The 24,558-nt window shown below is 32.9% G+C and overlaps 1 protein-coding gene across 7 annotated transcripts in view; it reads right to left on the bottom strand.

Annotated features, from left to right (window-relative positions):
* LOC145296047 (regulating synaptic membrane exocytosis protein 2-like) overlaps positions 1-24,558 on the bottom strand; it is an 874,180-nt gene that overhangs the window by 598,124 nt on the left and 251,498 nt on the right. For all 7 annotated transcript variants that reach the window (XM_080142091.1, XM_080142092.1, XM_080142093.1 and 4 more), the window contains exons 3-4: positions 15,820-15,873; positions 419-1,161 (exon numbers count right to left, since the gene is read on the bottom strand). In XM_080142091.1, coding sequence (XP_079998217.1) covers positions 419-1,161; positions 15,820-15,873 — 797 coding nt within the window. The remainder of the gene's footprint in view (positions 1-418; positions 1,162-15,819; positions 15,874-24,558) is intronic.

Raw genomic sequence — 24,558 nt, 5'->3', positions numbered from 1 at the left:
CGGGTCAGGAATGTTATTGTCTGTGTCAAGGAATGGGATATAGAAAAGTTATAGATGATGCTACCAGCTGTGTCTGTGCAGTTAGAGAAGCTAAGCCAATTATATGGTAGTCTGTTAAATCTCTGTTAAAATATAAACACTTGATATAACAGAATAAACAAGCTTTGATGAATCAATTATCAAGGCAGTTTAGCATTAATAATATCTTGGAACATATTCTGAGTTGCATTTTAGGCAACACATATTTAAATGTAAAATGCTGATAATACCATTCATAAAGGCTTTGGAATTTAAACGTGTTCACGTGAGTATCCATCAAACAAGAAAATGAAGATGTTGGGTGTGGAAGTTAATTTTAATAAAAGTTTAATTTTTTGTGTTTGGAATGATGAATAAAAGAGTAAAAAACGATTCTTACCTTAATCTATCTCTTGACGTCTCTCTGGAAGAATCCCTAGTTTTACGCTGCTCTCTTTCATGGTAATGATCCCCTGTTTCTCTTCCTGTTGAATCTACACGTTTTTCTTCATTAAATCTATCAGAGGAACTGTCCCTAAAGCGACCTTGATTCCTTTCCCTAATCCTTTCATCTGGTTTATCATGTGAATCAACAAATTTATCCCTTTCTGTACGTTTGTCATAACGCCTTCCTGATTCATCCTTACTATATACTTTGCCGTCATGATGCTTTGTTCCGTCTGCAGGACTACTTCGGGCTGATGATCCACGCTCCATTTCCCTACCGCGATCTTGTAATTGGCCTTTCTCTCGAAGTTTCTCTTTTTCTGACACAATAGCACCAGTAGAATTATTTTCTGCAGGTCGATCCTTCAAATCTATTTGTTTATTTCCCTGAACTTCAGACAGTGAATACTGACGTTTAAGTCCACGATTTTGTAAACTCCCTGAACGAGATACAGATTTTTTATCAATATTTTCTTTTTCTGAACTCCCTCCATTATCTGTTTGTTGTTTAGCTAATATTTTTGCCTTCTTTTCATTTGGTGGACTAACATCAGTCTTTGTTGAAGCTGTTTCACTACCAGAAGCAGTATCACCTACATCGAGGGCGACTGGGCGTGCCATGCCCCCATGATACCAGGCTCCTGTTTTGGCAAGAATTTCTTGCTTTTTGCGGCATAGGTTACATGACCAAATGACCTAAAAAACAAAAAGAAAGTAGTCAACTTATACACATAGCTGAAATAATCAAATTACAATAAACTATATTACATAGAGACCCAACTGATGATGAATAAGACTGCAGTAATTTAGTAACCCTGCTCCCAAAAATTCATATAGTTTCATTTTAATCATACAATACAAGCAATAAAAAGTTTTTTAAAAATAGGAAGAAAAATAAAAATAGTTAAACAGTATAAATTACAATGATATATGAATTAAAATAAACAAAAACTAAACAATTAAACTGGTAGGCAATTACATAACAAGTTGATTAACAATTGACTGCTAAGTTAAATAATATCACTACAAGCTTTATTGTAATAATTCTACATTCCTACTGAAAGCTTGGTTATCAGTTGGTCGACAATTAAAGATGCAAATAGAAATGTTACAGATAATACCTTTTATATTATTGGTTTTGCATTTTTATGTGTAAATATAATATGTTCCCAGATCAATACCTAATACTGAACTCTAAGTAGGAAGGTAGATCAGACATAACTGATATTTTACTGTTATTTTAAAACTTTACTTTAAAAAAAACATTAACATAATTTAAGTGCTGACATGATGTTCCAAAGGTGCCCCAAAAGACAATTATATGTTGAAGGTAAAATAAAATCAGCAGTATCAGTAGCAACAGTTTCATGTCCATTTTACATGCTGACATGTGTTGGATGGCTTTTTAGAAATTCGCTTTCAAACTAACATAGCTAGGTCATTATTTATCCCAAATTCTCTCAAGTTCATCAACATCAGCGTTTTCCTTGACCTCCCCTATTGATTCTACCACCTCAATGGTTCTACATCCATTAGCCCAAAAACTTTCACCTATTCTTTCAATATGGCCAAATGATAATGTTTTTTGCATACCCAACACTTACAAATAGAAACAAAATTGAGTTGCCAATTTGGGCAAAACAAGAACAGCAAATGAATGTTTTCTCTTCATCGATTAAACAAAAATGCAAAAAAATGAGTCCCTTCCTCAGCAATTAGACAAGAAAATATGCAGAGAAGAGAAAATGTGATCTGAGTCACATTTTAATCAGTGATCACATGATCTGGGACTCTACACATCAAGAAAAAGTGATCCCAACATCATCAAATTATCAGATGAGACACCATTCTCCTTTTAGAATTTATTCCATTTATTTTTTGTTGTTGATGGAAGATTTTTTTTTTCAAGCTAAAATTTGTTCTAAGGATTAATTGGAATTTGTTAGAATCCTGAAATGGAAAAATTTACAGAAGATGTTGATTTTTAAAAAAGTATCTACAAGTGTTCAACGTTTACCTAATGTTAAGCATATTTTATGATCAGACAATACCGGGCAGCCTGCTTGGTGTTTTACAAACAATTATTTTAAGTTTTAGATCTCTTGTTATATATAGGTTTTATTATTAGTATTATTCTTGTTGTTATTAAAAGTGCATGTTAGGACTTTTTAATAGTGAGAGTCTTATTATAAGTGATGCTGTTGAGAGAGAGGGATTTTATTAAGAGGGATGTTGTTGTAAGATTGTTGTAAGAGAGTCTGTTCGTTTTATAAAGCGATTCATATATATAAAAATTGTTCATACTTAGACGTGTAGAAGCTCTTTGAGTGAGGAGACAGTCTTAGTGTAGATATGAGATGTGTATGTCATGACATTTTATAACACGGATATATAGACATATAATAACAATTTTCACTTTACCTTTTGGTAGAATCACAACACAAAGACAACGTTTATAAAAACACATGATGGGTTTATTTCTTCTCACGACTGGCCGTAGTTTTCTCATCAAGAATTCAAAGCTTCACATATTAAGTTTCAAAGTGACCGTCTCGCTTCTAGACGTTCGAATGCCAACTCGACTGTCGTCTGTCCCCCTCAGACTCTCTCTCTGTCTCTCCCCGCTTTTCCCCAGTTCTCCTCCTTTAACTCCTAAGTTTTCTAACTATATCTAGAACTTCCCATTTTCCATGACGTCATACACATGTTAAAACATGTGTTTTCTTTCACGTGTTCTGGACATGCGTGTCCAAAACTTTTCCTTTTTTTACAAAAGGAATTTTAACCTATATTCTCAGTAACCTATATTTCCAATATGTTAAAAACATGTTTATTAAATTATCTTATAGCTGCATTCTTTCAATTGAATTTTCGTAACAAAATTGACAGTGCACATTCTTTTCTTGAAACTATTTTATCTCTAAGCTAAACAATCGTTTGTTTTACATTCCATTTTCTAATTCTCTCTCGTAAACCTAATTTACGAGGTTCGAATTTCGTCTATGCTATTTCATTTTCATTTTAACTAAATCTCTCTATTTTTATACTTACATGAAAAGGGGACAACCCTTATCATGTAACATCCCTCCCTTCCATATTTCACAAAAAAAAATGTATGAATTTTTAAATTTAGTACATTCTTTTTCTCTACATTTACACAACCACACAGCTAGGAAAGATCAGGCTAAAAAAAATCTCTTTCAGTTAGCCCTCCTCGGCCGACTTCACAATTATTATATTTTTATAAGATCAGAACCTTTCTGATCTTCTTGGCATTTACTTTTTGGGTGTAGGGTCTTTACCTATGATTCACATCAGCTACGTTCCAGCCACCCATATGCCGTAGACTAGAGGTTTCCACCTCCCTCGAAATGGACAACTTCCTTTGTCCCAAAAGTGTCCTGATCGTCTCTTTCCGCATGGTTAATCTTATCAAGTATGGCTTTGTTTTTTTATTCTATAACTATATTATACGGGACATACCAAAGCTCATAACCAATCTTCTTGGTTGGCTTTAACTATCAAGATATACCTTTTTTCTCTCATACGGATTCACTTGGATTTCCTTGCTTGGATTCTTGAAACTTCCCCTAACCAAGATCCAGCAGATATATCCCACATTCATGCGTCTCTAAAAAAAAAATACAAGGTTATATCTTTCTTACATAATCTACGGCATATTTTTGCCTGTCTCTTACTTCATTAAGCTATATGTGATTGCCTCAGGACTACCTATCATCGGTTTACTGGTCCCCTTAAGAATTTTCGTATTCTTTCCAATGCCTGTTTATTAATTAAGCCAAGTCTTACCACTTGCTTGGAGTCGTTACGTGCAACCAGCTTATTTTAAGCACTTAATTAACCAGGTTCCCAAATTTTTCGAATAGGGGCACATCTTGTGCTTATCAATCCCTACCAAATCACTTTTCTTGGAAAAAAATTATAGAATCTCTAAAAAAACAAAACAAAAACCAAATGCTAAAAAAACACATCTTTCTTACGGCTTATCACATCTAAAAACTATCTAAATACCCGTTTACGTAATTTTAATTCTTGCACCCCTTCTAAAATTCTAACTGAATCTGTAAGCCAACCATACGTCTTAACTAGTTTTATTTTCCCCTCGACTGTTTAAATCTAATGTATATTTACTGATGACTTTGAATTCTTGCTGTGAAAATCAATAACATTTACATTAAGTATAAATTTACAATATTGTCTAAAACACATTTTCAAAAGAAAATACCTTAATACATTTAAACATTTTGCAACAAAACACAAAAAAAAAATAATAAAAATTCGTTACATTATACAGTCCGTTGACACAAAACAAAAAAATTGTCCCTTTTTCAAAGACCAGAACAATTAAAGCACACTAAAAAGCCGAAAATTATACACAATGCCTAAATTTGATTTCATTTTTGCATCTTTCTTTTTTCTATAGTGTATTTTATTTTATTTATTCATTCATTTATTCTTCCTTTTAATACTCGAGAATTTTTAATGTACTTTCGACTTTTGACACTAAATTGTTATTTATTATGATTGACAGTTTCTCTAAACAATTCAGACATGAACACACATTTTTATGAGTGACACTGTCCTATTTTCTATTTGTTTTTATTTTATTTATGAATGAAATATTCGTGGGTAGTTTTTTTTTGTTTTTTTTTTTTAACTGACCGTATCTCTTTTATCATTCATTACGGCATATCGGCATATCGGCCTTTTTTTTCTTTTTTAATATTTTCTTGTAAACTTTAGTTTTCTATGTGCGTGTGTTCGAAATTTTTTTTCTTTTTGTTCGCATTTCTGTGATCGTGTGATTTTTTTTTTCCGTGGTATTATTTATTTATTTTTTTAATTATCTTGGACCCTTTTAAAACATTGTTTCTTTTTTTTTTTTTTTCTTTTCCATGGTTCCGAATTTTTTTTCATTTTTTTTTCTTTTCTTTTTTAAACTCACCCTTGCTGGGTAGTCTGGTCGCTACGACTCCAAATTGTATTTATTGTATATTTACGCCAGGTTCGTTTTTTTTTCATCGTTGATGCAAATTGGTCAAATGGGCACCAATTTGTATTTGTTATATAGGGGTTTTTCATCATTATTATTCTTCTTGTTGTTATTAATAGTGCATGTTAGGACTTTTTAATAGTGAGAGTCTTATTATAAGTGATGCTGTTGAGAGAGAGGGATTTTATTAAGAGGGATGTTGTTGTAAGATTGTTGTAAGAGAGTCTGTTCGTTTTATAAAGCGATTCATATATATAAAAATTGTTCATACTTAGACGTGTAGAAGCTCTTTGAGTGAGGAGACAGTCTTAGTGTAGATATGAGATGTGTATGTCAAGACATATAATAACACGGATATATAGACATATAATAACAATTTTCACTTTACCTTTTGGTAGAATCACAACACAAAGACAACGTTTATAAAAACACATGATGGGTTTATTTCTTCTCACGACTGGCCGTAGTTTTCTCATCAAGAATTCAAAGCTTCACATATTAAGTTTCAAAGTGACCGTCTCGCTTCTAGACGTTCGAATGCCAACTCGACTGTCGTCTGTCCCCCTCAGACTCTCTCTCTCTCTGTCTCTCCCCGCTTTTCCCCAGTTCTCCTCCTTTAACTCCTAAGTTTTCTAACTATATCTAGAACTTCCCATTTTCCATGACGTCATACACATGTTAAAACATGTGTCTTCTTTCACGTGTTCTGGAAATGCGCGTCCAAAACTTTTTCCTTTGTTTACAAAAGGAATTTTTACCTATATTCTCAGTAACCTATATTTCCAATATGTTAAAAACATGTTTATTAAATTATCTTGTAGCTGCATTCTTTCAATTGAATTTTCATAAATAAATTGACAGTGCACATTCTTTTCTTGAAACTATTTTATCTCTAAGCTAAACAATCGTTTGTTTTACATTCCATTTTCTAATTCTCTCTCGTAATCTATTTCTAAACCTAATTTACGAGGTTCGAATTTCGTCTATGCTATTTTATTTTCATTTCAAGTAGATCTCTCTATTTTTATACTTACATGAAAAGGGGACAGCCCTTATCATGTAACAGTTGATGGAAGATTTTTTTTTTCAATCTAAAATTTGTTCTAAGGATTAATTGGAATTTGTTAGAATCCTGAAATGGAAAAATTTACTGAACATATTGATTTTTAAAAAAATTTACTGAACATATTGATTTTTAAAAAAATTTACTGAACATATTGATTTTTAAAAAAATTTACTGAACATATTGATTTTTAAAAAAATTTACTGAACATATTGATTTTTAAAAAAATTTACTGAACATATTGATTTTTAAAAAAATTTACTGAACATATTGATTTTTAAAAAAATTTACTGAACATATTGATTTTTAAAAAAATTTACTGAACATATTGATTTTTAAAAAAATTTACTGAACATATTGATTTTTAAAAAAATTTACTGAACATATTGATTTTTAAAAAAATTTACTGAACATATTGATTTTTAAAAAAATTTACTGAACATATTGATTTTTAAAAGATTTACTGAACATATTGATTTTTAAAAAAGTATCTGCAAGTGTTCAAGATTTACCTAATGTTAAGCATATTTTATGATCAGACAATACCGGGCAGCCTGCTTGGTGTTTTATAAACAATTATTTTATTTTAAGTTTTAGATCTCTTATTAACTAATAACCTTTTTATTTCTTTCTTTTTTTTTCTTTTTTTTTAGATAGGCATAACCACTTATCAAGGCCAGAGACCACTCGAGGATAAAGGTTAAGAGTGTACAGTAGTCAATTGGATAATATAGTAATCGTTAGTAATGGAAATTCGGTAAATTTGTTAACTTAAGTGGAACGACTCATCAAGAACTTGTTTACATTGGACTTGAAGACAACCATATTGTAGTCAGCTGGAAAGCAGGAAATTTACATGCTGACATTTATATTTACAGCAATATTATTAATAATATTATTATAATGAAAAATATTGATTTGAAATGTGTTTGTAAATAATTTATATTTAGATTCAATGTGATACAAAGTGATCCGTCATGTTAAGGCTTTATTTTTAAGAAAGCATTAAACTAAGTACAGAAAATTATTAAATGCTACTTACAAAAATAATTTGTTTATAAAACAACACGCAGGCTGCCCGGTATTGTCTGATCATAAAATATGCTTAAATATGATGTTTTAATTTATGCAGATTTCATACTTATTATTATAGAGCCAATACTATTGATTATTATATTGTACGCAATATATAACAGTGATTTCAACAGTAGAAAAATATGATTTCTTCACCATCAGCTAGAATCAAAACCAAACATGTAACCCCCCCCAGCCTTGTACATTATCCAAGTCCATACGCATATATAAAACTTAAAATAAACTGTTGTTAAAGATATATATTTGCACATGCATAAAAATAACACATTTAGTCAACTTACACCTGCCAAGTTCCATTTTTTTAAATTTTAATTATATAACAGTTATTTTCATCAGACAAAAACCAAATCGAATTTGTTCCAACGGTCCAAATCCCCTAGATATAAAGTTTCACCAAAAATTGACAGAGTAGTTTGGTAGAGACAGACAGACATGACCACTGTTATATATGTATATAGATAACTTTATTTACACAGTGAATATTTTATTTATTATTTAATATTTTATCTGATGTTGAATCTTTTGTTTGATTTTGAATATTTGATTTGATATTGACTTATACAGCAATCTTTCAGTTAGACTCTGCTAGCACCTATGGATTATCATTACAATCCTTATCTTGCTGAGAGCATTATATCTATATCAATAATATTATGGAACTACTTCTTATATGTGTTTCTTAACGTATAAACAATCTTTATTACTATTAATCGATTATTAATTAAAATCAAAAATGCTATAGCATAAAGTACAATTTTTGAAGTGTTAATCACTAGTCAAATTTCAAGTAACACTCTTCTTAGAAACTATTTTCTACTCCGATGTTAATATGGCATATTGTATAATCATATATATATATATATATATGTATTTTTTTTTTCTACTGCTATGCTGATAAGGCATAACGATAACCAGTGTCACTACATCTTCCTGAAACGCAAAGGTTTTATGCTCCTAGACGCTTTTGTACTTATAATGATTTCATTTTCGAGATTACTTTTCTCTCCTTCTGTATTTCTTTTACTGGGAAATCTATATCTATTTCATTCTACGCTATAGCCATGGTCGACGTTTTGCATTAGTCGATCTTCATCTGCATTTTGAAACTCATTCTGGCCCGCTTGATCATGCATCATTTCATCTTCATTCTGTAGAGTTTCTTCTAATACTTCATTACCGAAAGGAATCATATGGATTTTTTTATCATTATGCTCTTCATATTTACCTTGAAGCCTTATTTGATCTGCATATGAGCTAAAACAGCTCCTTTTTTTATCATTTAATATAGTATGGCATTATATGACAGCCTTGATAGAAAAAACTATTTCTTTTTGCTGAGAACATACATTTAGTCCCGTTTTTATGGTTTGCACCATTCTTTTCACTCACCCAATCAATAAACTATTAGCTTTACAACTCCATCGCTCCACTTCTTTAGGCCATGAATGTAAAGTAATCTATGTAAAATTTCCTTAGTACACTTTTTGCACCATTATATAATATATATATAGCTTGATTTAAAAGGAAAAGAGAAAGTTCAATTCCACAAAGGAGACTTATCCGGATAATGCCAATCTCAACAATAATTATTGGAGCTTATACAATAGGACAACAAGAGTATGAAATGAAGATACAAAACTATATATTGGTAGATATAGAATGGATCATTTATTTAATAATGGAATACAGGCAAATTTGGGGGATAGAAAGGACTTTATGCCAGGGCATTTCGCAGCCTAATGCTTCTCATCAGAAGAGTAGAGAAGGCGCTAGATAGCATGGGGAAGATGCGGCATCTAGTGTAAAGTTCATACAAAAAGTTGCAATTTGGCAAAAAAAAACTAAAACAAGATAATTTAATAAGGATACAGTATTTATAATGTACGAGAAAAATGTTTAAAAATGAAGAGGTGGGATTCATTCTCAGAGGACCTTCCCTCAATCCTGGCTCCAAACCAGGAGCTTCAGAGATGAAGAGTTTTCCTAAGGATATTGGTGGTACCTACAATAGTAAAGGTCTGACAGCTGCCTAAAACATTGAGGATTCATAGTTTTTAAAATGTCCTTCCAGGCGACTTGATACTACACCTAGCGTACCAATCACGACCGGGATTATTTGTGTTTTAACCCCGTGTATATGCCTTATCTCCAAGGCCAACTGAGCATAACTGCTCCACTTCTCAGTCTTCTTCTCTCTCACATTCCTGTCCCAGAGTACTGAGAAGTCTACAATTTGCCACTTTTTTGAGACCTTGTCAATGACGACCAAATCTAGACGATCATGTTCCAATTGCTTGGTTATCATGACAATTTCATCCCACCATGTCTACATCGCCATCTTCACTTGTCTCACTTCATCAGGCATCTCCTTAACCACTTTCCAGCACACTTCACCCCAATGTGGTACAATGGGGAAAAAAGTGGCTGGTTACTTTTAATACATCTAAAACCAAGCTTCTATCTTTACATCATCAACGTTCTGATCCCCATCTGGCATCAATTAAAATGAATGGCTCTCGTCTTGGGGAGGCTTCTGGGCTTGACCTTTACTCCTGATCTAAAATGGAATACCTACATCAAATCCGTTGCCAAGGTCGCTGGAAAAATAATGGGATCCTTTTATCAATTCAGTAGATATCTATCTGCTGATGTAATTGTCTACCTATATAAGAGCCAGGTATGTCCAATGATGGAGTATTGCTGCCACATCTGGGCAGGAGCTGCTAGGAAGATCTTATCATGCCTTGACAGAGTTCAGAATAAACTTTGTAGCCCTTTGCTCTTTTCTCTTCCCTACAACCTCCTCCTCACAGAAGAGACATTATGAGCCTGTCTCTGTTTTATCGTTATTTTCATGGCAAGTGCTTGTCTGAGCTCCAATTTATGGTCCCTTCCCTCGCCAAACATTCACAAGAAACACTCGTTTGGCTGTAAACACTATCAATAATTTTCCTCACTCTTTATCTGTGCCTAAACCTAAACAAAGATTCCATGAACAAAGCTTCGTTTTTAAAACTGCACACCTGTGCAATTGTCTTCCATTTACCTGCTTTCCAGCTGACTACAATATGGCCGTCTTCAAGTCCAATGTAAATAAGTTTTTGATGAGCCGTTCCCCTTAAGTAATCCAATTTACCAAATTAAACTTTTAACGATTACTCTGATATTGTCCTTTTGACTAATGTACAATCTTTAACCCTTATCCTTGAGTGGCCTCTGAGCCTTGATAAGTGGTGATTCCTTCAAAAAAAAATTACAAAAAAAAACTTCTTACAAATCTCCCCGTATATCTGAAGTTCATGCAATCGTGTATTTTGCAGTACTCTCTAATCTAATCTACTCCAATCCACTACACCCTGCTGTAAAGTGCACAAGTGACTCTGAAAACTTTCCATAAATCAGGCATCCTGCAGCAACATCCTCTCCATAACCACTTTTTTGAACAGTCATCTTCCTAATGCCTGCTCTTGTGCTGCACCAACAAAAGCTTCAGTACTCTTAGCCAGATAACCAGCTCTAAGCCATTGCCATGATCTTTCATCAGCCATTTCTGCTACATCCTGGAAAAACTTCCTGTGCATTTTCTTCTCAGCTAATTCCTCTGCCCTTTCTCTATCCATACGTTTCACATAATCAGCCTTAATCTCACATACCTCCACTTCATTAGCCACAACCTTGAGCATCCACTCCTCACTTCTAACACAATCTTTTACAATTATTAATCCTCTCCCACGATCTTTCCTTTTCTGATACAACCTAGCTATGCTACTTCTTAATTTATTGTCGATTATTATCCTCATTTGCTTTTTTTTTAGTTGTTGCTTCACAACATTTCGGTCAATTATTCCTCTGGCCTTCATCAGAATAAGAACTCCAAATCTCCTGCATCCGCAGCAATTACTGCCTTCCATAGTTGTCATCTCACCACAATTTTGACCAACTAAGCCTCTGGCCGGCTTTGTGTAGGACTGAAACCGCTATCTTCAAACAATGCTCACCTGAAACTGTAGAAATTCAACATCTCTATCCACTGTGCCACGGGCCCCGAAGGGTGATCAAGGTTGGATTTTTGGTCTTATAAATCTCCATTTATTTTTATCATCTGATCTCCTATGGTCGGGTCCGTACCGAATGGTATATATACTATTTAATTGGAATTCATTATTGAGATGAGTATTATTTATTAATTTATTTTTTGCGGACTATTATCCTCATCTTTTTATTTTTTTTCCCAACTATAGAAGGCAGTAATTGCTGAGGATGCAGTTAGGGGATTTGGAGTTCTTATCCTGTCGCGGTTACCACTTGACAAAGGCCAGAGGAATAAATGGCCAAAATGTTGTGAAACAAAAAAATAAAAAAATAAAATAAATTAATAAATAATACTCATCTCAATAATGAATTTCAATTAAATAATATATACGCTACTTCTAATGTGGAATATACCAAACATTGCTAAAACCTTTCTTGTTTTGATATCCATGGAGTGAGGGGTTTCTGGTTCAAACATGGCAGGCAACACCTTGTTAAACCATTCCAAAAGTCCTGCACCATATCTCAAAAAACTGACTGCCCTTGTTTTCACCGCTTTTATCAGATTTCTTCCGTACAGTTTTGACTTTGCAGTTAGCTTAACCTTTCTAAGATACTCCTTCCTAACTTTCTCTTTCATCTATCTGTTCATGATGCCCACACCCTCCAGCACTCTTAAATACTTATACCCTGCTTCTTTTATTTCTTTTATAACTTGGTAACACTATTCCATTCGAATGCATCTATAATCCCTTTTTAATCATCAACATAGCACATTTACTAATCCCAAATTCCATCCCAATGTCTTCCGACGATCTCTACCAGCTTCTCTCTCTTCAAGAGGCATCATCATCATTACAAAAAGAAGCGGAGATAACGAATCTCCTTGGAATATTGCCAACCTCCCCAAGCAAATCTCTATTCGATGCCAGAACTATTTTCCATTGAACCATACTTCTCTCCAAAAGCACTATAACATTTCCAGCATTCTTCATCATTTATAATGTTTTATGGGTCCATGAGTGAGAAATCCATGTCGTATGCCTTCCTTTAATAGATCCATGCTACACTCAAATTCCTCTATTCCTTTTTGCACACTGCATTACTGCCTTATGAATCATTAGTTGATCCTTAATACCCCTCGAGCTGCACTGGCACCTTTTCTATTCATCAGGGATAACACCATTACTCAAAAGATGTTCATAAACTTTGTCTTCAAAGGTTCTGGTTAACAACTTCCGCATTAGTGATAGACATGCAATCAGTTTGTAATTGCTGGCAGCTGTTCCTTTTGCAGGCTCCTTCCAAATCAATATCATTCTTCTCATAAGAAGCGAATCAGGGACATCCCCCAACTCAATGACCCCTTTGCAGGCTAGCAGCTATTAGTGAATGAAGGCATTAGAACTCTTTGAACCCGAGCCCCTGACTCCATCTGAATCAGGTGCCTTCATGTCGTTAAGGATTATCACAACGTTCTCTATCTGCTGCATTCCTGAGAATCAAAACATAAGAATAAGCGAAGTACATATTTTTAAATATTAAATAAAAATTAAATATTATATAGAAAAAGTTAAAACTTAAAAAAATCAAAAAAAAAAAGACAAATAAACTAATGTAAGGCAAACGAACGATGTTAAATTTAAAAATCGGAAAAACAAAAATAAAGAAAACAGAAAAACGAACGTCAAAACTTCTTTAAAAAATCTGAAAAATACCCCCCCTGTAGAAAACTGCTGATTTCAGGGTGAAGAAATTAATGTTTTTAGCCAATTTTTCGATATTTGTCAGGCGAAGGTTGGAAGTTTAAAATGATACCGATCTGGTGAAAATCCGTGACCCGTGTGGAAAGTTTTTGCAAGACATACAAACACACACACATTTTCACTTTATATATATATATATATATATATATATATATATATATATATATATATATATAAAATTATAGTCTGTTTATTATACAAACATTAATGGTTACATATATGCATACGCGTTTCAGTGGAATCCCAATTCAAGGATAACACTTCATCAGACCAAAAGAAAAAAGAATCGATATTGGAACGGGAGTCAAAATCACATTAGTTTTATAAAATTATTTGGGTGTTAGGGTTAATAATGTTCTCGAAGAAAGTGGGGTGTATACTTTGTGGATGTGAGCAATAGGAGTTTGGTGAAGGAAAGGAGGAGGGGTGAGGAAAAACAGGGGAAGTACGAAGCTGTTGCAGTGAAGAGATGTTGGTATCTTTTAATTTGGCAGTTATTTATTGTTGTTGTTTCACGGCATTTCGGTCCCTCCATGTGATCAGCTTTCACTTTGATCTGAAGTAATATTACACTCTTATCATGGCTACTTCCCTAGCTTAGATTTTTATGATTGTTTTTTTCTTTCTGGTGGTGACTTCATTTTTCTATTGACAAGTTTTATTTATTTATTCCTTTATTTATTTTTTTATTCTTTTCCTTACTTTTTTTATCTGTTCATTTGTTTCTAGTTTTCAAATTATTTATTAATTTATCTGTTTGTTTATTTATAAGACATATGTCCACATGATCAAATACACAGTTAGTTGAAGAGAAATATGGCTTATTTATATGATTTAAATAAAGGTGATATATACGTGGTTATATTTTCTCCTCTACCCGATGTCTGGGGTAATTATCGTGGCAAAGGTTTATATATCTATATATAAATTCAATTTTGATGGTTGTCATTTTATTGTTTGATTTGTTTATCCTTTCCGCAATACTAGAATATGTATATATTTGATAGGTTTATATGTTTTGTGTTAGGGATAAGTTTATACACGTGCAAAAACGTACATAATAGTATATATTTATCTATATTTGTGGAGTATTCCATTCCTAGAGTTCTCTAGTTAGAGGTCAATTCTATTATAACGCTGCTTTATAATAATACTTCTTGTAGGTATATAGCAACATTCCAATAACAAGCGTGCTAGACCCATAGATTATTTTAGTTAATCATTTTTGGGGTTTAATTATTAGTCATATACTCACCTTTATCCAGTTGGTGATAAATTGCGTTTCTGTTCATTTAGTTTAGCATTAAATGGTAACGCTCAAGCATTACCATTTAATGGTGTTCAGGGGTAACAAGAAGATGGCTCTTTCCTTAATTTCACTAAGTTATTTATGCAAGCCTTTTCTTTGATGCTTTTTGGTGAGTACTGTTATTAATTAGAGATATGTCGGTTTATAGTAAGTATAGTTATGTGTAGTGGGACTATTCTGTATCTTTTCAACTCTTACCTTGGTTCATTCATTAATTAAGATATTGGGAGTGAGGGGTTATGAATTACAGTGTTACTATTATGGAGGATCACTATTCACTTTTTTTACAACTTATTTAAAACATAGCTGATTCTTTTACATTTAATAATCTATCACAGTCCTTGGTTCAATTTCATATGTTCGATTTTCAAGATATGAAACTTTTTAAGGTTTGTTTAGCGTTGAAACAATCTCTATTGCAAATAATTCATTTTATATGATTAGATGAACACAAGTTGTCTTTGTACTTATAATTGAGGGGAAAATATGGGTTTATATCTTTTCCAGGGTTATTAGTACATAAATCGAACGTATGAAATCGAACCAAGTGAAACCTGTGCACACTGCCTAGAGAAATGAAAGAACCCCAGAAACTCTTACTTCTGACCACCATATAAATATTTTTACTGGATTTTTTTCTTAGCCATGGGAAAAGATATTTTTATTGGATTTTTTCTTAACCATGGGAAAGATATTATATAACTAAATTGGATGAATTGGAGCAAACTGAAGAAGATTAAGGAATTTTCAAACATTTATTATAACTTTGACATAAACTTCCATTGCCTGTTACTATATAATTAATAAACTTTTTTTTATTTAACAAGACTTATGGTCAATCCTATATGTAGTTTTGTGGTAAATCTCAAGGTTGCTGGTTCAATCCCATGTGTTCTTCATCTTAAAATGTTTTTTTTGCATAAAGTGATGTGTATACATGCACATATATGAACACAGATTATAAATTACATAAAAACAAACACAATTCCACTCATTTTACAAGAAGAAAATAAAAGTGTGATAAATACACAACACAAATACTAAATCTATACATAGAGGGATGCTATAAACTTACGGTGACATTCTGGCCACTGAGATCTTTCACTTCATTGCCACTTACTGGTACTGGCTGAGAGAGGGAAAGATAAAAGATGTCAAGAAATGAAAAGCGATAGAATAAAGTAATCAATTTACAAATATAGCAAACATGAATAAAATGAGGCAGATCAGTTTTTGACTTTTTCATATTTCAAGCTTTGAATGAAATAAATTTTCTCATTTTCTTATTTGTGTTAAAAATATTCAGGTGAATTATCCTTTTGCACTCCCATTTCAGAGGTGTAATAAAATTAAAAGCTTGAAATTCAGTTTGATGTAAGTGAATGTGTTAGAATGTAAGTGAATGTGTTAGAATGCAGAGATCTGGTGATACTTGGAGTTAACTCCTTGACTGTATTCCCCAAAGACTCAAGTAACACGAACACTGAGAAATATTATTAGAAAAGAATTTGAATATGATTGTATGTCTCTCAATTTGGATAGCTGGGATCAGGGTCTTGTTCACTCCTTTCTGCCACTCTCTTCAATACATCTGAGGTTTACTTTATGAAATTAAAATATTTGACATGTTTTGCTGCAATAATCTTTATTTAGATTCCAAACAAAATTATTTGGATTATTCAAACTACTATTCTCAGCTTCTTATGAAATAAAAATAATAGTCCTAATCATCCATACTAGCAATCCTCATCTAAAAACATTTAAAAACAACAACAAAATCTATTAAAAAATATACTTTCTTTCATATAATTCTTGAATGGAGAATCAAGGGCCAAGAGTAGAGTCAACACCTTTTGCAGTTATTGGAAGTCACTTGAAAATCAGATTGTCTTCAGCCAACTCCCCACCTTTTCAAATACTCAATAATAATCTCTATTTATATATAAAATATACTTTCTGTGTGTGTGTGTGTGTGTGTGTGTGTGTAAGAGAGAGGTTGTTCTTTATGAACTCCAAAATGGTTGGGCCGATTTTATTTTAATTTCACAAAAATGTATTTATGCATCTGGGAGTTTTTTTTGTTGTTTTTTTGTTTTTTTACATAGTGTTTTTTTACATCACCACTTATCAAGTCCAAGAGGTCACTCGAGGATAAGGGTTAACGAGTGTACAGTAGAAATTGGACACTATAGTAATCGTTAGTAATGGAAATTCGGTAAATTTATTAACTTATATGGAACGGCTCATCAAATACTTGTTTACGTTAGACTTGAAGACAACCATATTGTAGTCAGCTGAAAAGCAGGAAAACGGAAGACAATTCCATAGGCGTGCAGTTCTAAGAAAGAAGCTTTGTTCATGGAATCTACGTTTAGGTTTAGGCACAGATAAAGAGTGGGGAAAATTATTGATAGTGTTTTCTGCTAGATGGGTGTTTCTTGTGAAAGTTTGGCAAGGGAGGACCATAGATTGAGCTCAGTCGAGCACTTGCCAACGATAAAGCAGAGACAAACTCGCAACATCTCTTCTGTGAGAAAGAGGTTGCAGGGAAGAGAAAATGACATCCCCTACGAGGCTACGAAGTCTATTCTGAACTCTATCAAGGCAGGATCCTTTCCAGCAGCTCCTGCCCAAATGTGGCAACATTACTCCATCCTTGGACATACCTTATATAGATAGAGAATTGCATCAGCAGTGAGATAGCTACTGAATAGAAGGATCTTACCATTTTTCCAGCGGCCTTGGAAACGGATTTAATGTATGTGTTCCATTTAAGATCAGGAGTAATGGTCAAGCCCAGAAGCTTGTCAAAACATGAGGCCTCCCCAAGACGGAGGCCATTCATTTCAATTGATGCCAGATGGGGATCAGAGCATTGATGATGTATAGATAAAAGCTTGGTTTTAGATGCATTAAAAGTAACAAGCCACCTCTTTCCCCATTGTACCACTTGCTCAAGATCAGAGGAGAGAGAATCAGAGAGACCTTGGTCGTTTACGGTCTTAGATGTGCTAATATAGATAGTAGTGTCATCAGCATAAATGTCTATGAATGATGTAAGGATGTGATTTGGAAGATCATTAATGTAGATCAGGAAGAGAGTTGGTCCCTGAGGGACTCCAGCATTAATACTGTGAGCGTCTGATTTCTGCCCATCAACCACTATTCTTATGAACTTACTTCCCATAGCAGTAGAGCAACAAAACTTGGCACAGTTATTAGTCTTTCTCTACATAGGAACCACCCAGAGTTATGCATTTCTCCCATCGTTTGATGCAGCTCTGGAGACCGTTTTTGTAGAACACCCCAGGTTGGTCCTCCAACCACGACGTGACTTCAGAAACCAAGGCTGCATCATCTGGGAAACGCTTTCCTTTCAAAAACAACTTCATGGCTGGGAAAAGGTGAAAGTCAGAAGGTGCAAGGCCAGGAGAGTATGGAGGATAGGGTAGGATTTCATAACTACACGCCCGTGCTTCTGATCTGGCGACATGCTAGTTGTGGACCGGAGCGTTGTCTTGCAGGAGGAGGGTACCTTTGCTGATCTTGCCCCGCCTCTTGATTTTGATAGCTTCCCTTAATTTCCTCAAAAGTGAAGCATAATAGGCTCCTGTAATTGTGGAACCCTTTACCAGGAAATCTGTCATCACTATTCCGTCCTGGTCCCAGAAGACTGTGAGCATGACCTTGCCAGCAGAGGGCTGCACCCTTGCCTTCTTTAGAGGTGGTGAGTCCAAGTGCTTCAACTGCATTGATTGGGCTTTGGTCTCTGGATCATAGTGATGGACCTATGTTTCATCCTGTGTAATCAGTCTTTTGAAAAACTTTGACTCATCTTCTTGGCACATCTCTAAATTCATCCTCGAGCACTCGACAGGTTCTTGCTTCTGGAATGGTGTAAGCAACCTGGGAATCCATCTGGCAGACACCTTATGCATATGAAAATGGTCATGAATGATAGTTTCCACAGACCCTGTACTAATCTTGACATTTTCGGCTATTTGGCGAATAGTAATGTGCCGACCTTCCAAAATGGCAGCCTCAACTTGACGGACAGATGCCTCATCAATGGCAGAAGGGGTGGGGAGGGCAGATCATGGAGCTGTTTCCACAGACTTCCGGCCATGTTTGAATTCACAATGCCAGCGTTTTACAAGGTCATATGATGGGGCATTATCACCATAAGTTTCTTTCATTTCATCAAAAGTCTCCTGTGGTGTGCGTCCTTCAAAAACCGGATCACTGCTCGACATTCAACAGGCTCCATTTCACACCTGACTCAGTTCAAACACCTGTAAAACAGAAACCACAATTAGTTCAGAGCTATAATTTGCCACATAACCCGTAGAGATATAAATCATTGCACATGCAAAATTTCAGCTAGATCAGACAACTGGAAGTGGGTCAGGGGAATTACTTATTGCACACCCCTCGTATCAGAGAGAAATGATTAAATAATTGAGAAGACATTTCCAGCTATACCATAACTGGAGACCTTGTGATGTAAACCTTTATGCCAAACTCTATCAAAGGCCTTTGATATGTCAAGAGCAATTGCACTAGAAAGGTAGCCTCTGTCGAGAGATTCGCTAATCCTATGAGATGTAACTGTAAGCACATCTGCTGTAGATCTAGCAGAACAGAAACCATATTGAGTGTCACTAAGAAGGTTATTTTTGTTGAGATGGTTGATTACTCCTGTATTTAACACAGATTCCAGCAACTTACTCATGACACAGAGGAGACTTATTGGCCTGTACTGAGAGGGAGATGAGCGATCACCTGAATTCTTAAATACAGGGCATACTGATGAGATTTTCCAGGGTGATGGGAAGCAATTCTCCTTAAGACAACATTTAAACAGTTTTGTAAGGATGGACGCTAGTTCTGGTTGAAGTTTTTTGAGTACTATAATTGGAATACCGTCAGGGCCGGTTGCTTTACTGGAATCAAGGTTTTTGATTAGCTTGGCAACATCATGTATAGATATTTGTATATCACATAGCGTGTTTTCTGATACAGGAGGAAATATTGGGTGTTGGCGGCCTTGGTTGCAAAGGGTAGAATTAGCTGCAAAGTTCTTGGCAAACAATTTGGCTTTGTCTGATGCTGACGAGATTACCTCAGGTCCATTGATGATAGTTGGGATAGAGCACACGCTTCTGTTCAGGATTCTGTTTGCTATTTGCCAAAACTGGTGAGAACCAAGCCGCTGCTCAGCTACTTTGGACTTGACGGACTGAGCATACAACTCTCTTATGTTCTTTATTACTTTTTTACAGTGGTTGCTGGCAGTCCTGAAAGTGGCTTTAGTCTCAGTACATCTATTACGTTGGGAGCAATGGAAAAAGTGATTTCTGTGTGCAGTGGCAGCAGCACATTCTGGAGAAAACCACGGCTGGCTGTTAGGTTTTTGCTGGAATTTTTTCAAGAGTATGAAACGGTCTATACCTACAATTAACCATTCCATCAGGTCTGATACTATAGAGGACACATCCTTTTTAAACATGGAACGTAGAGGTAGATCTGATATAAATGTACAGAAGCTATCCCAGTCAGCCATAGAGTATGGATGTACTGTACGATGAGGACTTATTACATTTCATTTTTATCTTAACTGATACAACAGAGTGGTTGGAAGCTCCAAATGGAGACAGAATGGAAGCTGAACACAGTTCAGGGCAAGTTGTGAGAAAAAGGTCTAGGAGACTTGCATACTGGCCGTCAGTATTGGGCACATGGGTGGGTTCATGAAAATGAGTGAGGTCATAAGCAATGGAGAAATCATGATAGAACCTCCTCTCACCATCAGTGTTGTTTGAGTGAGTTAACCATTCCACAGTGTGAACATTGAAGTCTCCACAGGCATGAATATTAGCTGAAGGATAAGCAGATAGGACGTGGTCAATTTTCTCAGATATGCTTTTAAAGACCGTTGTCGGGGCAATAGAGAGCAAATATAAATGCAGTAGTTTGAGCAAGTGCGACCCGGAAGCACATATAGGGTAAGTTAGGATCTTCTCCGGAGATGTCCCTACCACATGGAAAGCCATCTTTTATATAGGCACAGATTCCATGCTCATGGCGATCTTGCGGCTCAGATTTGAAAGTCAAATTAGAGTATCTTTTAATTACAAACTCATTTAGGGAAATAGTCTGTCCAATATCAGTTTCACTTTAGAAATAATATGTCTGGTTTAGTCTCCTGTAATTGGATTTCAACCTCTGGAAGGTTAGAACGTAGACCTCTGATGTTTGAAAAGGAGACATGGAGTGGGGGTCTATGTTAGAAGTTGGATATCCGGATTTAATCGTATATTTTTTATTGAAACTTTTCATGATGAAGTTTTGGGATTTGTGGACTAGGTCAACAGACTTGCTTGAAGCAGGACAGAGAGGGAAAGTAAGCGAGAAATAGAAATGAAGAAATATATATTTTTTTGTAGCACATGTAAAGGTAAAGCCGTAACAATTACCCACTAATATAGCATCAAGAGGCCCCACCAAAAGCTACTGCATGGTTCAGAATCCATTCACCAAATGCCAATACAGCAATCCCAGTACTTTGCACCTGCTGATAGGACAGCTTCATTAGTGCATAATCCAAGGTTCGGGTCCCTGACTATCAGGCGGATAACGTCAGCTCAGATAAAACGTTTACCTCCAGCACCCTTACTAGTGACATGGCTACAAGGATAGACATAGAAACAGAAAATTTCCGACATCTCTGGCGGATGTTCATGCAAAATACTGCCAACCTAGAATACAGCTTTTTCTTCTCCCTTTGTCAGAAAAATCACTCAATAAAATATGAGGACTGAGTGACAAATAAAGAGAAGCAAGAGTAACGGGAGCTGCCGATAACGCATCCACAATGCATTGTCTACTCTCCATAACTCTGACAAATATTGAAAAGTGATAATCGAAAAGATCTAATTAAAGTAGGAATAGGCGATTTTGACTAAAGTTAACACCCTTATACAGCCTAACATCACAAATGCATTTCAGAAGTTTTATCACTACACAAGCAGAAGGTCCAAGCATATAAAATCAACATCTTTGATATGATTGAATTATGATACTTGACTTTCGCATTTTAAACTTTAACTTAAGCTATTATATAAAATAATTTTGTAAAATAAACAGCAGGTTCTCTACAGTGCAATGTAGACTACAATATATTATAGATTAAGTCACTGCAAAGTTGCATGTGAAGCTTTTGTGCCAGTGCACCACAGCCGGTCCCCAACTAGAGTAAGTAATCAATTGATTTGATTGAAAAATGAGCGATTTCATTGATTTTTCTGTCAATAAAAGTATTGGAAGTATAAAAGACTTGTTGTCCCTCATTCAATTACAGGCAATGTTGGGTCTCCCTGCTAAGTTCAATATAATTTGAAGAATTTGTGCATTACAGTAATAAATATTGTTACAAAAACAAAGAAATAACTCAATAATTATCTGCCTTTAAACTTAAAAACCCTGTTCCAAATTACAACAATATTTAATTATAAAAATAACGTTATTATTTATGCCTATTGTACCCGTCACTCTCAATAAAAATTCTTTTTTATGGAAAATGAGTTTAAAAAAACAAGGAAATATGTTTATTCCATATATTTTTTCTGAAATAAAAAAATTTAATTTCTTTAAAACTATTAATTTTGATGTTTAGAAAAAGTAAAAGAGAAAATCATTTTTCATGCTACACTTTCGAAATTATAAAAAAATTTTATTGAATCATTCTTTAAAACTAACCAATATTTTTAATCATAAAAAAGGGGAATTTTATGATTTTAAGAAACATTGTCAGCATTTATTTAATAATTTAGATATTTTACCATCCATAATATCTTTCATATTTACCAAAATTATAGTGATTTTTGAAAGAATGAAATTTTAACAGAATTTAAGTTTGGTTGATATATGCATAACAAAAGTAAAAAGACATATGTTGCTACCATTAAAAGTGACTAACCAATATATTTTGAACATTTTAATAAAGGGGGATCAAATAAGAAGTCACCAGATCATAACTGAAACCATTCTGTAACAATATTTAATGTAGGAACAAGTAGGTTATACAAAATAAGGTTAACAAATGGAATGTGAATAGTGAGATTTGGTCACATCTGAAATACAAGGCTGATTCGTTTCACTGAGTTGTGAATTATGAAATTTGTAAATTATTAAGATATTAAGATTTGGTAAGTGAATTATTAGGATATTAAGATTTGTTAAGTAAATTATTAAGATATTAAGATTTGTAAAGTAAATTATAAAGATATTAAGATTTGTTAAGTAAATTATTAAGATATTAAGATTTGTAAAGTAAATTATAAAGATATTAAGATTTGGTAAGTAAATTATTAAGATATTAAGATTTCGTCAGTAAATTATTAAGATATTAAGATTTGCTAAGTAAATTATAAAGATATTAAGATTAAGTAAGAAAATTATTAAGATATTAAGATTTGGTAAGTAAATTATTAAGATATTAAGATTTAGTAAGTAAATTATAAAGATATTAAGATTTAATAAGTAAATTATAAAGATATTAAGATTAAGTAAGAAAATTATTAAGATATTAAGATTTGGTAAGTAAATTATTAAGATATTAAGATTTAGTAAGTAAATTATTAACATATTAAGATTGGGTAAGTAAATTATTAAGATATTAAGATTTAGTAAGTAAATTAATAAGATATTAAGATTTGGTAAGTAAATTATTAAGATATTAAGATTTAGTAAGTAAATTATTAAGATATTAAGATTTGGTAAGTAAATTATTAAGATATTAAGATTTGTTAAGTAAATTATTAAGATATTAAGATTTAGTAAGTAAATTATTAAGATATTAAGATCTGGTGAGTAAATTATTAAGATATTAAGATTGGGTAAGTAAATTATTAAGATATTAAGATTTAGTAAGTAAATTATAAAGATATTAAGATTTAGTAAGAAAATTATTAAGATATTAAGATTTGGTAAGTAAATTATTAAGATATTAAGATTTAGTAAGTAAATTATTAACATATTAAGATTGGGTAAGTAAATTATTAAGATATTAAGATTTAGTAAGTAAATTAATAAGATATTAAGATTTGGTAAGTAAATTATTAAGATATTAAGATTTAGTAAGTAAATTATTAAGATATTAAGATTTGGTAAGTAAATTATTAAGATATTAAGATTTAGTAAGTAAATTATTAAGATATTAAGATTTAGTAAGTAAATTATTAAGATATTAAGATCTGGTGAGTAAATTATTAAGATATTAAGATTTGGTAAGTAAATTATTAAGATATTAAGATTTAGTAAGTAAATTATTAAGATATTAAGATTTAGTAAGTAAATTATTAAGATATTAAGATCTGGTGAGTAAATTATTAAGATATTAAGATTTAGTAAGTAAATTAATAAGATATTAAGATTTAGTAAGTAAATTATTAAGATATTAAGATTTAGTAAGTAAATTATTAAGATATTAAGATTTAGTAAGTAAATTATTAAGATATTAAGATTTAGTAAGTAAATTATTAAGATATTAAGATTTGGTAAGTAAATTATTAAGATATTAAGATTTAGTAAGTAAATTATTAAGATATTAAGATTTAGTAAGTAAATTATTAAGATATTAAGATCTGGTGAGTAAATTATTAAGATATTAAGATTTAGTAAGTAAATTAATAAGATATTAAGATTTAGTAAGTAAATTATTAAGATATTAAGATTTAGTAAGTAAATTATTAAGATATTAAGATTTAGTAAGTAAATTATTAAGATATTAAGATTTAGTAAGTAAATTATTAAG

The sequence above is a fragment of the Euprymna scolopes genome, chromosome 16 (assembly GCF_053919585.1).
Source record: "Euprymna scolopes isolate OS-2025 chromosome 16, ASM5391958v1, whole genome shotgun sequence".
Taxonomy (NCBI): domain Eukaryota; kingdom Metazoa; phylum Mollusca; class Cephalopoda; order Sepiida; family Sepiolidae; genus Euprymna; species Euprymna scolopes.
This window is presented reverse-complemented; position numbering and strand designations above follow the sequence as displayed.